General features: G+C 37.1%; 1 protein-coding gene across 1 annotated transcript in view; it reads left to right on the top strand.

Moving 5' to 3' along the window:
- OPRK1 (opioid receptor kappa 1) overlaps nucleotides 1-12,056 on the top strand; it is a 97,087-nt gene extending 85,031 nt beyond the window's left edge. Inside the window, exons 7-8 of the mRNA XM_021387816.1 lie at nucleotides 3,705-4,057; nucleotides 10,367-12,056. Of these exons, the coding sequence (XP_021243491.1) occupies nucleotides 3,705-4,057; nucleotides 10,367-10,899 (886 nt within the window). The 3' untranslated portion in view covers nucleotides 10,900-12,056. The remainder of the gene's footprint in view (nucleotides 1-3,704; nucleotides 4,058-10,366) is intronic.

Genomic DNA, 12,523 nt, shown 5'->3' with positions numbered 1-12,523 from the left:
GGCATCTAAGCATTTAATATTTTTTGGATGTTTCATTCCAAAAATTCAAAAGGAGTTTGGATGATTGAGTCCAGACTCTCAAATGATTTACTGAATTTATGAACTCCTAAATTAATGTATGATTTAATCCATATTGCCTAACAGCTTTAAAGGCCAATATCTTATTGAAGTGAAGGCCAATGCTTCAAGCTCCTTACGCTGTTATGGTGACATAAAAGAGATTTAAGGTGACATCAGTAAAATGTGCTTGTACTTAGCATTACTGAGGTTAACTGGTGAACCTGAGTTAGGTACCCATCATTGCTTGGCTGTGCCTGGAAGAATTGATCGCCTAAATGTAATAAAGTATTAATTGGAGCAGTATTTATTAGTCTCCCTCCTCCTTGTTCAAAGTCTGATGGGGAAGGGTTCAAAGTCTTTCAATCAAGTGCCATGTTCTGACTGAGAGCAAATGGTGCAAGCAGTACCTGCCTGTGGTCTCTGAACTGGGAGGGAATTGATCAAAGCCAACTGGTCATGGGCCTGCCAGGGTGGTGAGCTGTGGGGAAGCACTGGGCACACAGGAGGTAAGGCTATCAAAGCCAGCACTATTATGTGCATGAGCCAAGGAAATGAAGCAAAGCCTTTCACAGAATTTTGTAAGTCAAATGGCACACTGTTTTATATGTGTGTATGTGCATATAGATTTGATTTGCTTATATTGGAGGTTGTATAAATGCTGATGCTTGGATGACTCTGAATTTCTTACTACCTGTACACAGCAAGACATCCTTATTGCTGGATCAGTGCAGTGAGGAATATTGTTTTACTTATATGTACACATAATGCATAGTCTAAAAAATTAAAATTGCTCACTTTACATATGTATACAGAGAACATCATTCATGTTGCAGATTCAAAATTTTGAATGTTGTAGTTACCTAAAAAATTAATTCTATTTTACAGAGGATCTTTCCCAGTGCAAGGGTGAGGTTGAGGGGTAAAGAGTACTGGGAAAATAAAATATACATTGACACATAATTAAACCGTGTCACACACACATACAAAAATGAATTAAGGTTGCAAGGAACAGGAAATGTTAGATATAGAGGCTTTCTGATATTTGATTTTTCAAGGCTAATAAAGTCCTCTTAGACATTTTTCATTAACATTTTCTGATTTTCTTTAAAGGGTAAAGATCAAAGAATTTCTTCTGTTTTGTGAAAGCAAACTTTTCCTATCCAAATGCTTGGGGGAATTTTTAAAGATCCACAGAAGTAGTGATTCAGAAGACCTAACAGTAATTTCACCTCTGCTTACCACAGGCTATTGCATTTCATTTAAATATTCCTGTACTGAGCCTAGTAACTTGTCTTCAACTGAAGCACAGCTACTTGAAAAACTGCAGACATTTATTTGAAGACATAAAAGATGGAAAAATTACTCCTTTTTTTGTTTAATTTCTTCCCGATAGTAATCATTTTAGTTGTTGAGATAAATCTGTCATTGTTTATAAGCCTAGTTTCTTTGGCTGTGACTCTTATGTATTTGTTCTGGTTACACTTTTCTTTCCAGTCTGAAAGAGCTCTTCATTCCTTGCTACTTTCTCCTTGTGAAGAACTCCAGACATCCAATCAAGTTACTTCTCAGTGTTCTTTTTGATCAACAACATGTTTTGATCTCTTTATGTTAAACATAGTAAGAATTTTCTCCACTTAATTGACTTACTTTTTGTGGTACCTTAAGGTGTGCTTTTCATATTTTCATAATCTTTTCTTCTTTTAACCGTGAACCAGGCAACAATTCCAAATTTCTGTTTTCAGTGATGTCTTCAGAAGTGAAATCACTGTTCTACTACTCCTTCACGGACATTGACAGGAAATCAGTCCATTTTAGCACAGATTTGCTATCTGAGTGTTTGGTGAGCTTTTCTACAGTCTTACAACTGAGCTACATTCAGAAGTGCTTTTTTTTTTTTTCCTCCAGGGGGAAAATTCCTAGTCTGATAATATGTCTTGTATTTGTTTCTTCTCACCTTGTCTTCTCATATTTGTGTTTCCACGGTGTCTTATGGGCTGTAATATGGCCTACAAGACAAATGGCCTCCTCTGCTGGAGGACATGTTGTGGAGGTTGGTCTGGAGGTTGTAGAGAAGCCCAGCTCTGGCTGGTAGGTTCTTCCCCATCTTCATTCTACCTTTGATCTTGGAGAATCTCAAACAAGTGCAGAGGGATACTAGAGCATGGGGTGGAGCACTCATCATGGCTGTAGAGCATTTTCCCAGGAAACAAGTACTAAGAATCTTTGCAGTCACATCAGGCAGTTGCTATAGACTGTTGGCATCTCAGTGGGAAGGATTTTTACCTTCTTTTCCTATTCAGTTCTTGTTTCTCTGCTTTGAACCAGCAATTTTTCTTTATTTTCACAATGAATTCTAATTAGAGTGATGTAGAAGAATGAATGCTATTTTTCACACTTCATGTTGGTCATTAAATTACATATTGGCCCATATTTTAATTAATATTTAACTTACTATCTGGGCACATTTTGTACTTTGAAGCTCTGTATTTTTTCAAATTAATTTTGATTTTACATGTCACAGTTTTAGAGGCAAATAGACGCATTAACCAACATGTTCATTAGCTGAACTGATTAAATCTAGTGTTTCCTTTGTAAGTTCATTAATGATGCGTAGAAAAATCTAGCTGGATGTGTTTCTGTGTGCGTTGAATGTATACCTTTTAGTTTGGACACACATTCAAAATATGTGGGTGAAACAGTTTTAAGAAGGAAAATCTGTCATTGAATCTCATAATAAATTGACAGCAATGAGCAAAAATAACTACATGGTGTAGGGGGAAAGCATTTCAGAGAGGAGAGTTAATTATATTCCTGTGTTAATAATGGAAATGAGAGAGGCTGTCCTTCATGCCGTGTGTCCATAGCAGAGCTGGCAGCGGTCCTCTCCACCCTGGTACAGAGCCTGTGCCCGCAGAGTTAGACTGTCATCATGCAGAACAGAGCAGGGTCCTGTCTGAGATCATATTTCTCTGTGTAGATTAAGGTTCTCACCACATGGAAAAAACAAGTGCTTTGTTTTGGTGAAATTAAAGGATGCAGAGAAAACATTACTATGATGTTTTTTTTCCATTGAGATATCCTGCTTACATAGTCATCATCTTTTATACTAGAAGTCATGGAAGTGGGGACAGGGAAAAAGCTAGAGATAAGAAAGGAGGAGAAATTGGAAATGTAGGAGCAGAGAGGAGAAATTGCTAGAACTTGTAGAAGATGGCAGTCTGGCCCAGCAAATGTAACTATAGGAGAATGAAATATCTATTGCTTCTACAAAACAAACCCGGAAAATTTGTAAACACTGACAGTTAACAATAAGAAAAGGAAACACAAAACAACTTTGTCACTTGCAAATGTAATAATGATATTTGCTTGTAGAGGTATTTGAGAAGAGAGCATGCAAATCAGCATTTGAATAATTAGGTTAATTTTATTCATTATCTGGTTTACCTGTAGTGGATAGCTGTAACTGATAAAGCAGGTGCTGAGAGACTGAAGGGTGTTTACTGTTACTTCAGGGGTCCTGAGTGTGCGCACTTCTGTCACAAATTAGAAATAATAGCAAAAAAATAGCAATGGCAGACTGACTGAAAAATTGTTACGTATTTGAATGTACTCAGTCATATAAGCCTTACTTTTTTGCCTTTCAGATACACAAAGATGAAGACAGCGACCAACATCTACATTTTCAACCTGGCTATGGCAGATGCGCTAGTTACCACGACTATGCCTTTCCAAAGCACAGAGTACCTGATGAACTCTTGGCCATTTGGGGATGTGCTGTGTAAAATAGTTATTTCGATTGACTATTATAACATGTTTACCAGCATATTCACACTGACCATGATGAGTGTTGATCGATACATTGCTGTATGTCACCCTGTGAAGGCTCTGGACTTCCGTACTCCCCTTAAGGCGAAGATAATCAACATCTGTATCTGGCTGTTGTCCTCATCTGTTGGCATATCTGCCATAGTTCTTGGAGGTACCAAGGTCAGAGAAGGTGAGTGTGAGCATTCAAAACTGAGACTTTTTTTATTTGAATGACATAAAATGTAGCTTGGAGTGTTGACAAAACCTCATTGATTTCGACTTCATTAATTTGTGCATACTTTACACATAGAAGATCATCCACATTCCTTGTTTCAAAAAGTATGCCTAAATTTCTGACATTTTGAAATATGACATATAAATAATTTAAGCACAGATGCCCTTGCCAACTTAAAGAACAAAATGCACTTTGAAACATTATTTATGCTAGATTGAGACCATAAGAAAATAACAACAGACAGCGGGGGGAAGTTGTCAGGAATTTGAACATGGCTGAGAGTTCAAAGACCAGATGAAACTTGAAATGTAGGCTGAGAATTCTTTTTGTAGGCATTGTAAGAATAGTTTGGATGAAGTTTCAAGAGCAGAAACTAGATTGCTTCTCGTTAGCATTAATATTAAATCTTGGGAGCTTTTTCTCAGCAGCCATTTCACAGAACTTGAAGATTTGGTGAAAAAAAAGAAGAAAGACAGTAGCTGGAGAGAAAAAAAAGTAAGCTAAATGCTAAGAAAATAAGCATGTTGAAATTCTTATTTAAAAAGGAATGAGGACATGTATAGGGACTTGGAAAGGCTGAGAATAAGCATCAACAGAGGAACCAGGAATACAGAGCATGGCAGGGAAGCAACCACAAGAACATCAAGTCAATGAATCTGTCCATGGAGCACCTGTAGATTCTACTTGAAATTTATAATCTGTGAAGGACTGCAGATTTAGCCCCTTTATCCAGTGACTCGTTATTAAATCTGTCCTGCTTGGGAGTTAATCTTATTCTGAAATCCTTGAGAAGGAAAGGGGATATATATACTTCATACCCACAGGTATAGCAGCAGTGCAGGTGCAACACTGTGTCTTCAAAAGGCTCAAAGCCTCTAATGTACACCCTGGTGTTGAGGACATCCTTTTATGGATGGCTCTATGAAATACAAGGCATACATATTTATTCGGTAGTAGTGTTGTCTGGGATGTAACTTATCTTTTGATGAATGATCAATAAGTTGCTGATTTAGCTGCCTTTTCTAGTAGAAAGTTTTCAGTCCTCCCAGGAGAATTGGTAAACTTTACATATGGCACGGTTTTATCTGGAAGAGAAAATAAATGCAGTGTGTTTAACTGTTTGGCATCGATCAATGCAAACAAACCAATGATGTTCAGTCACAGCTGCTCAAGGGCTATTTTATTTGATTGAGGATATACAAATTATTTTTTTTTCTGTTGGTCTTGCAGTGGGTAGGTGAGAGGAGAGTGTCTCTGGAAACATCTTTCAGACATTTGGGAGTTCAAGTGTCCCGATTTGCTGTGCTGTAATTCTTCTTCTCAGTCAAGTTCTTACAGCCTCTATTAAGCCATGCGCAGCTCAGGAAAAAAATCATTTCAGAGCATCTCCATGTAGGAAGAATGATTGTCTGACTACTTATGAAATTCTGAAGATTATGAAACAGTGGCCAAGTGTTTTGTTTGAAGCATGCTTAACTAGCAGAATGTTCTTTTCATTTATTTTAAGCATCACATTTAGATCAAGGGGCTGCTCTGAGGCAGAAACAGTTATTATAATGCCTTTTTCACACCTTGTGGCAGGTGGATATTTTTTCCCCCTGAAATAGCTATTAGAAATACAGCTGGACCAAATGAGGTTGGAAATCATTGGTAAATGCTTGTCAGCCCCTACTATTCATCCCTGCTTGTCTGATCTACAGTGCCTCTTGAGCATTTACTACCAGTTATCTGGTCTGGTGTGTTCATAAATTGTGCTGATACAGGGTAAAGGGGAAAATACTAAGATCCTCCTGAAAGCTGGAGCTCAGGTCAGAAACTTTATTTTACATAGGTGACAATAGTTGCTGTTTGTATGCTAAAGGGCCTCTGTTGGGTTCAGATTTAAACAACTCAACATCAAACAGAAAATGATTATATTTAAAATTCCAAGCCCATGCTCAGTTAGTCCCTTTTACTCTCACAGTGTAGGATTTCTCCCTGGGATATCCTTCCAGATGAATTTTCCTTATATCTGTATAAATTTTCCCTCTCTGGTCTTAATGGAGCCTTTATTGCTGAAGAAGCATTTGCTTTTTTTTTTTTTTAAAAAAAAAAAAGAAGAAAAGAAAACAAAGGCTCCAATTTGACAACTCAGTTGAGTAGAGAGGAGTACAGATGCCTGAAGGTGAGATATTACTAAGATATCTAACAGAAATAGATTTCCTGTACAAGGATTGAGATGAATTTTAAGTGGTAGCTTATCAAACATTTGAATATGTGTTTACACCAAAATGCCATCTGAAGTGCAGTATTTGTCTTTAAATATATAGATATGTTGGAATAGCTGGCTTCGGGGTGGGACTAGACACTATAAATCTTAAATCTTTGTGACACTGTACTGTATTTAGTTCTGCACTTTTTCAGGGAAAAAGCACTTAAAAAAATACTGGATTTTATTATTTCAAAGTTCCTGAAGATTATTATGATATCGTATGTCTCTGACAGGGATATTTGTTGGTCACTGATGTAAACCATGAAAAACAAGAAGGATTCCATATGCCATCCATATCATTGTGAAAGACAACATTAATGAATTTAGGATAAGATTTTATTTATAAAGTAAATTGCTATGACGTCAAAAAAAACTATTACATTTGTATTCAATAATTTGGGCTTTTGAAATACCATTGTCATTTACAAAATTATATAAAGTGTAGCAAGCATGACTGTATTTAACGGTCATGGACCTGCAGGGAGGGTACAGAGAGAATGAAGTCAGGCTCCTTTCCATGCTGCCCAGGCTAAGAGGCAATGGGCACAAAATGGGCACAGGAGGTTCCCTCAGAACACAAGGAGCACTTCTGTGCTGTGCAGGTGACGGAGCACTGGCACAGGCTGCCCAGCGGCTGTGTGCAGTGTCTGCTCCTTGGAGACCCTCAGCAGCCGCCTGGACATGGGCATGGGCCCCTGCTCTGGGGTCCCTGCTGCAGTAGGGGTTGGGCCTGATGGACCCAGAGGGCCCTGCCAGCCTCAGCCATCCTGAAGCTATAATCTACATTTTAAGTTATTTTTGAAAATTGCTCTGACTTTCACTAGAATATGCTGGGAAAACATGTATAAAGTACGCATGTATTTTTGTCTTTTTCTAAGATAAATACAATTTCTGTCTTTTTTATGTATCACATTCAAGTATCACAATATCGCTTTGATTCAAATCCAGTTCCATTTTTTAAGTTAAAGCATTCTATCTACATGACAATTTTGTGGCCAAAAGAAATGTCATTGTTTATTCACCGCTATTGAGTAACTAATGTAAAATATAATTTAGAATTAAGACACTCCAATTACTGTTAATGAACTTCTGTGTAGTTAGTGAAGTTTATTAATATTTGTAATATTTAATCAATGAATGTAACTTCATTATCTGATTAATTTAATAACTTAGGGATGTCACCTGTTTGTTATTTGGCTTTTTTTTTTAAAACATTTTCGTTCTAGAAGACTTCCAGCCTTAGATTAGAACTGAGGCGTCTCCAAATGGCACCTTAAAATTTACGTACATCAAATTTACATGTAAAGCAGAAGAAAGAAGGTTATATGATTACTGTGATTACACAATTCTAAGAGATTTCTAAGAAGATATTCAGGGTTCAACTAGTATTTTGTGGGCAATAAGATGATTTTGGATTTTTTTTCTGCGAAGGAGATAAAGCATTCCTTTTGAGAATATTCTCATTAAAAAAGCTTCCAGAATAAAAATTAAGTCTAGTACACTAATGTTTTTTTTAACCTTCTGAGAGTATACTTACGCCTATATTTTATTTTTGAATACCTTCAATTTAACATTGTTATATTAGTACTTATTAGAACTTATTTAGTATATTAGTACTTATTTTTAATATTAAAATATTTGTTCATATTATATTATTAATTACACATTTTTATCTCAATAACTAAGTGCATTTAAAATATCTTTCAGTGTAAAATTAAAAGGAAATAATTTTTTTAATGAAAAGTAATATTAAAATTATCTGTTCAAATTTGCAGAATGTAAAACACTGTATTTTTTTTCCAGATGGCTTTCATCAGTATGGAATAATGTTGATTCATTAACATTTCTAAGTCATTTCTGACCTTTCCTTTTCTATTGCTGGAAGTGTTGCCTGAATTCTGAGGCCTTTGCTGGGGAATGGTGGCTGCACTGAACTTGCTCTTCCACCTGCAGCTAAAAGTTCCATGCTTTCAGCATGACTCCAGATGTTCAGCAACAACTACCCTCTCAAAAGCGGCAGCAAAATACATGGATTCCTGTGGCTTTCTCAGGAAGATTTGATTGGAATAAGCATTTTAATCAGCAGGAGCTTTTTCTAACCTAATAATTTTGATAAATACCTGAAATTATCTCAGTAGACCTGAAGAGGGAGAGAGTTTCAGTGAGTGAATGGATGTGGCCTAGAGCAGTCATCCCTGATCAATCACAGCTCACATTTATCTCAGCTGCACATCTGGCTGCAGCTTACTGGCCAAGATGTTGTACCTGCATCCTGCTTTGATTGCTGCTGCTAGGCCGTGGTCTACTACAAATAACAGTAATCAATATGTAAATAATCTGGAAGATAATTGTTAAAGTTTCTAGAATAAAATTACGTAGAGCATCTTACTGTATCAAAATAGAATCACAGAGTGCTTAGAAAAGTTGATTGAAAGTTGCAGGCCTATGAAGTCATACTTGTGCTGTCAGTTTATCATTCTGCATTGGGCCTGGAAGATGTCTTTTCACTTTTCAGCTTTCAGAATCATCCATTAGTTATACTCTCTAAAATAAAATTTCAAAATATTTAGCTTCATTTTCAACTTTTTATTGGTATGTTTTAGAATTTAACATCATCCAGTGACACCTTTCTGATATCTAACCATTGAAATTTCTATATGATATGATAATGATAACTTCACACACAAGCACACACACACACAGCCATTTTACACAACGCTATCAGCTACAATATCAGCTTGATTTGTGAAGCATTTTGTTAGCAAGCAAATATAGTTTGATGGACTAGTTCTTTTTCTGACTAGTTCTTCTGGAGACATATGAAAAAGTGATACGCAACAGTGTATTCAAGCTTTCTGCCCTTAGGTCTGATTCAATATACCCAATACATACCAATTTCCTGAGGAATGATGAATTCCATAGGGAAAAAAAAAAACACAAAAAAAATGCACAAAAAAACAAAGCCAAACTGAAGAATAATGCAGTTTTTGAGAGGATAAAATACAATTCAGAGTGAAAAATCCCTGTGTTACTTTGACTTGTCTTTGGTGGAGTTTAACTGCTGATAGTAGTTATAAATTTACCCCTTGTCTTGCTTTGCTATTTATCTTATTTCTTGTTTTAGTATGTGGTTTAAGTGCTGGAAGGTGGCCACAAGGTCAGCAAATGAAACCTCAAATATTTCACGCCTTAGCAGCCTCCTGTCAGACAGAGTATTTCTGGGACGTAAAATAATGCGACAGCCTATGACTTTGAATCCTGGCATGGGCAAGGAGTAAGGGAGTGGGATGGCTGCAGTGGATCAAATTCCATGGTCGCAGCGCAGTCTGAATTTTCAGTGATGTGATCTGCAAAAAAAGCAGCTTCCATTTCATTCTGCACACACACTTATTTTGTTTGCTTCTATTTGAATGAAAAGAATCTGTTGCCAGGAAATAACTTTTCTGAATGCAAGAAGTTACTTGTATTCCATTTACTCTGAAGGAGACACATGGGAAAAGATTATGACACAGTTATCGTACATTGGCAAAATCTTCTACAATCGAAAGCTCATTCTATTGCCACCATTCATGATATGAGAAATCTGCCTCCTTACACGCACAAAAACTTGTATAGTTTGATAATAATTATGAGTTTTCCACTCCATTAAACCTGGTACTCTTTCTGGCTTTAAATCTCAGTGAGACTCAAATGGAAAAAATTGTTCAGCCTATTTTATGAATTTTTATTTTTGCGCCTGTGTTTTTAGCTCCTCCTGTGGGAAATTAGATTTATACAATGTTATGCATTTAAAAAAAAAAATCTCTTAGTAATTTCCAGAGAAAGCTGTGTAAAACCAATTTCAGTGGTAATGTAAAGCTTTTCATCAAGTGATTTAATGATAACTCCATTTATTAGTATCACAATACAAGATAATCACTTTATCTAGTTTATACCATGATAATTATATTGTTTAGAATATCTAATAATAAAGCAATTTTCTTCTTTCTTCTTCTTGCTTCTTTCTTTCCTAGATACTGCTAGCACTGAATGCTCCTTGCAGTTCCCAGACAGAGATTATGTATGGTGGGACATCTTCATGAAAATCTGTGTCTTTGTCTTTGCATTTGTTATTCCAGTACTCATTATAATTGTTTGCTATACTCTGATGATCCTGCGCCTTAAAAGCGTACGACTTCTCTCAGGGTCTCGAGAAAAAGATCGAAACCTGCGCCGCATCACCAGGTTGGTTCTTGTGGTAGTGGCAGTTTTTATTATCTGTTGGACTCCTATTCACATTTTTGTGCTGGTTGAAGCATTAGGGGATGTGTCCCACAGTACTGCTGCTGTATCCAGCTATTATTTCTGTATTGCTTTGGGATACACCAACAGCAGCCTCAATCCTATCCTTTACGCCTTTTTGGATGAAAACTTCAAGAGATGTTTCAAAGACTTCTGCTTCCCCTTTAAGATGAGGATGGACAGGCAGAGCACCAGTAGAGTTCGAAACACCGTGGAAGACCCAGCTTACATGAGGGAAGCAGATGGGACAAACAAACCTGTATGACTAGTCGTGGAAATGTCGTCTTACTGTCCGCAAGAGAGAGAAGAGTCCAACGATCTTGGACTGACACAGATTACCACTGCAGTTTGAACTAGACTCACTCAGACAGACATTTCTGGAATATTTAAGAAGTCCTAGTAGTTTGAACTAAACCAAGTTACTGACATACAAGGACATCCTGAAAATAAGTTCAAATGTAGAGGACCTGATTAGTGGTCAGACTTCGGCACCATAATTACTGTAGTTGAGCGGGACCTACTACACATTTCTGGGGAGAGAGGAGATGCTTATTGTTGTGCTAGATAAAGAAAGCTCTGGGTTTTCTCTTTAAACTACAAGATTATCTTAAGTGACTTTAGGTTATAACACTGAGTTATTCCAAAAGCATAGATTTGCCCAAATATTGATTACTTCTGAAGTATATAGTTTGACAACATGATTTGTCATATTATTTTACAGTGAAGAGTGTTATTTATGTTTCAGCAGAACACTACCAGTACTAAAATCACTATTCCCCTCAACTAATGTGTTTGTGACATTTGTCTGTTCTGTGAAAATGCAGCTTAAGCATGAACTGCCTACATATCAAAACAATTTTATTGTGTCTGTGTATGGTAAAGCATTGCAGTGCTTAAAAATACTGGGACTTAAGGAAAATTGTTAGTGTATCTTTTGCATGTGTTTAATCACCTGTCTGTAATGTTTTCTATGTGTGGTTTTCCAAGATGTTTGTATACTTAAGAGTATGGATAATATAATACTCATTTTCAGAGTGTATTTTCATCAAGAGAGTAGAAAACTTCACATTCTTCACTTGTTACAAGTCTGATGAAAAACTGTGCCACATTCTTTATATGGGAATAAATAGTTTAATTCCATTTTTAGTAAAGGGAACATACATAAAATAGTGCTGTACTCATTTTCCTGAACAATTTGTTAGCAGACTAAAAATAAGTATTCTAAGAGCTTTTAAAACCTAGTGATTAGCAAATGGATTAACTGAATTGCTACAAAGCAAATGAAGACTAAATATATTGTCTGATTTCTCATAGAATCACAGAATAATTTGAGTTGGAAAGGACCCCTACAGGTCGTCTAATCCAACTCCCCTAGAATGAACAGGGACACTTACAGCTACATCAGGTTGCTCAGAGCCCTGTCCAGCCTGACCTGGATGTCTCCAGGGATGGGGCATTCACATCTCTGGGCAACTTGTTCCAGTGCCTCACCACTCTTACTGTGAAAAACTTCTTCCTTATATCCAATCTAAATCTCCCCTCCATTAGTTTGAAACCATTTCTCCTTCTTCTGTCCAATCACAACAGACCCTGCTTAAGAGTCTGTCCCCCTCTTTCTTATAGCTCCCATTAGACACTGAAAGGCCACTATCAGGTCACCTCGCAGCCTTCTCTTCTCCGGGCTAAACAGCCCCACTCTCTCAGTCTGTCCTTGTAGGATAGGTGTTCCATCCCTTGGACCATTTTTGTGGCCCTCCTCTGGATGCGCTCCAACAGGTCCATGTCTCTCCTGTACTGAGGACTCCACATCTGGATGCAGTACTCTAGGTGAGGCCTCACCAGCACAGAGCAGAGAGGCAGGATCACCTCCCTCGACCTGCTGGCCATCC

This window comes from Numida meleagris, chromosome 2 (assembly GCF_002078875.1).
Source record: "Numida meleagris isolate 19003 breed g44 Domestic line chromosome 2, NumMel1.0, whole genome shotgun sequence".
Classification (NCBI taxonomy): domain Eukaryota; kingdom Metazoa; phylum Chordata; class Aves; order Galliformes; family Numididae; genus Numida; species Numida meleagris.
Note: the sequence above shows the minus strand (reverse complement) of the source record. Positions and strands in the feature narration are given on the sequence as shown.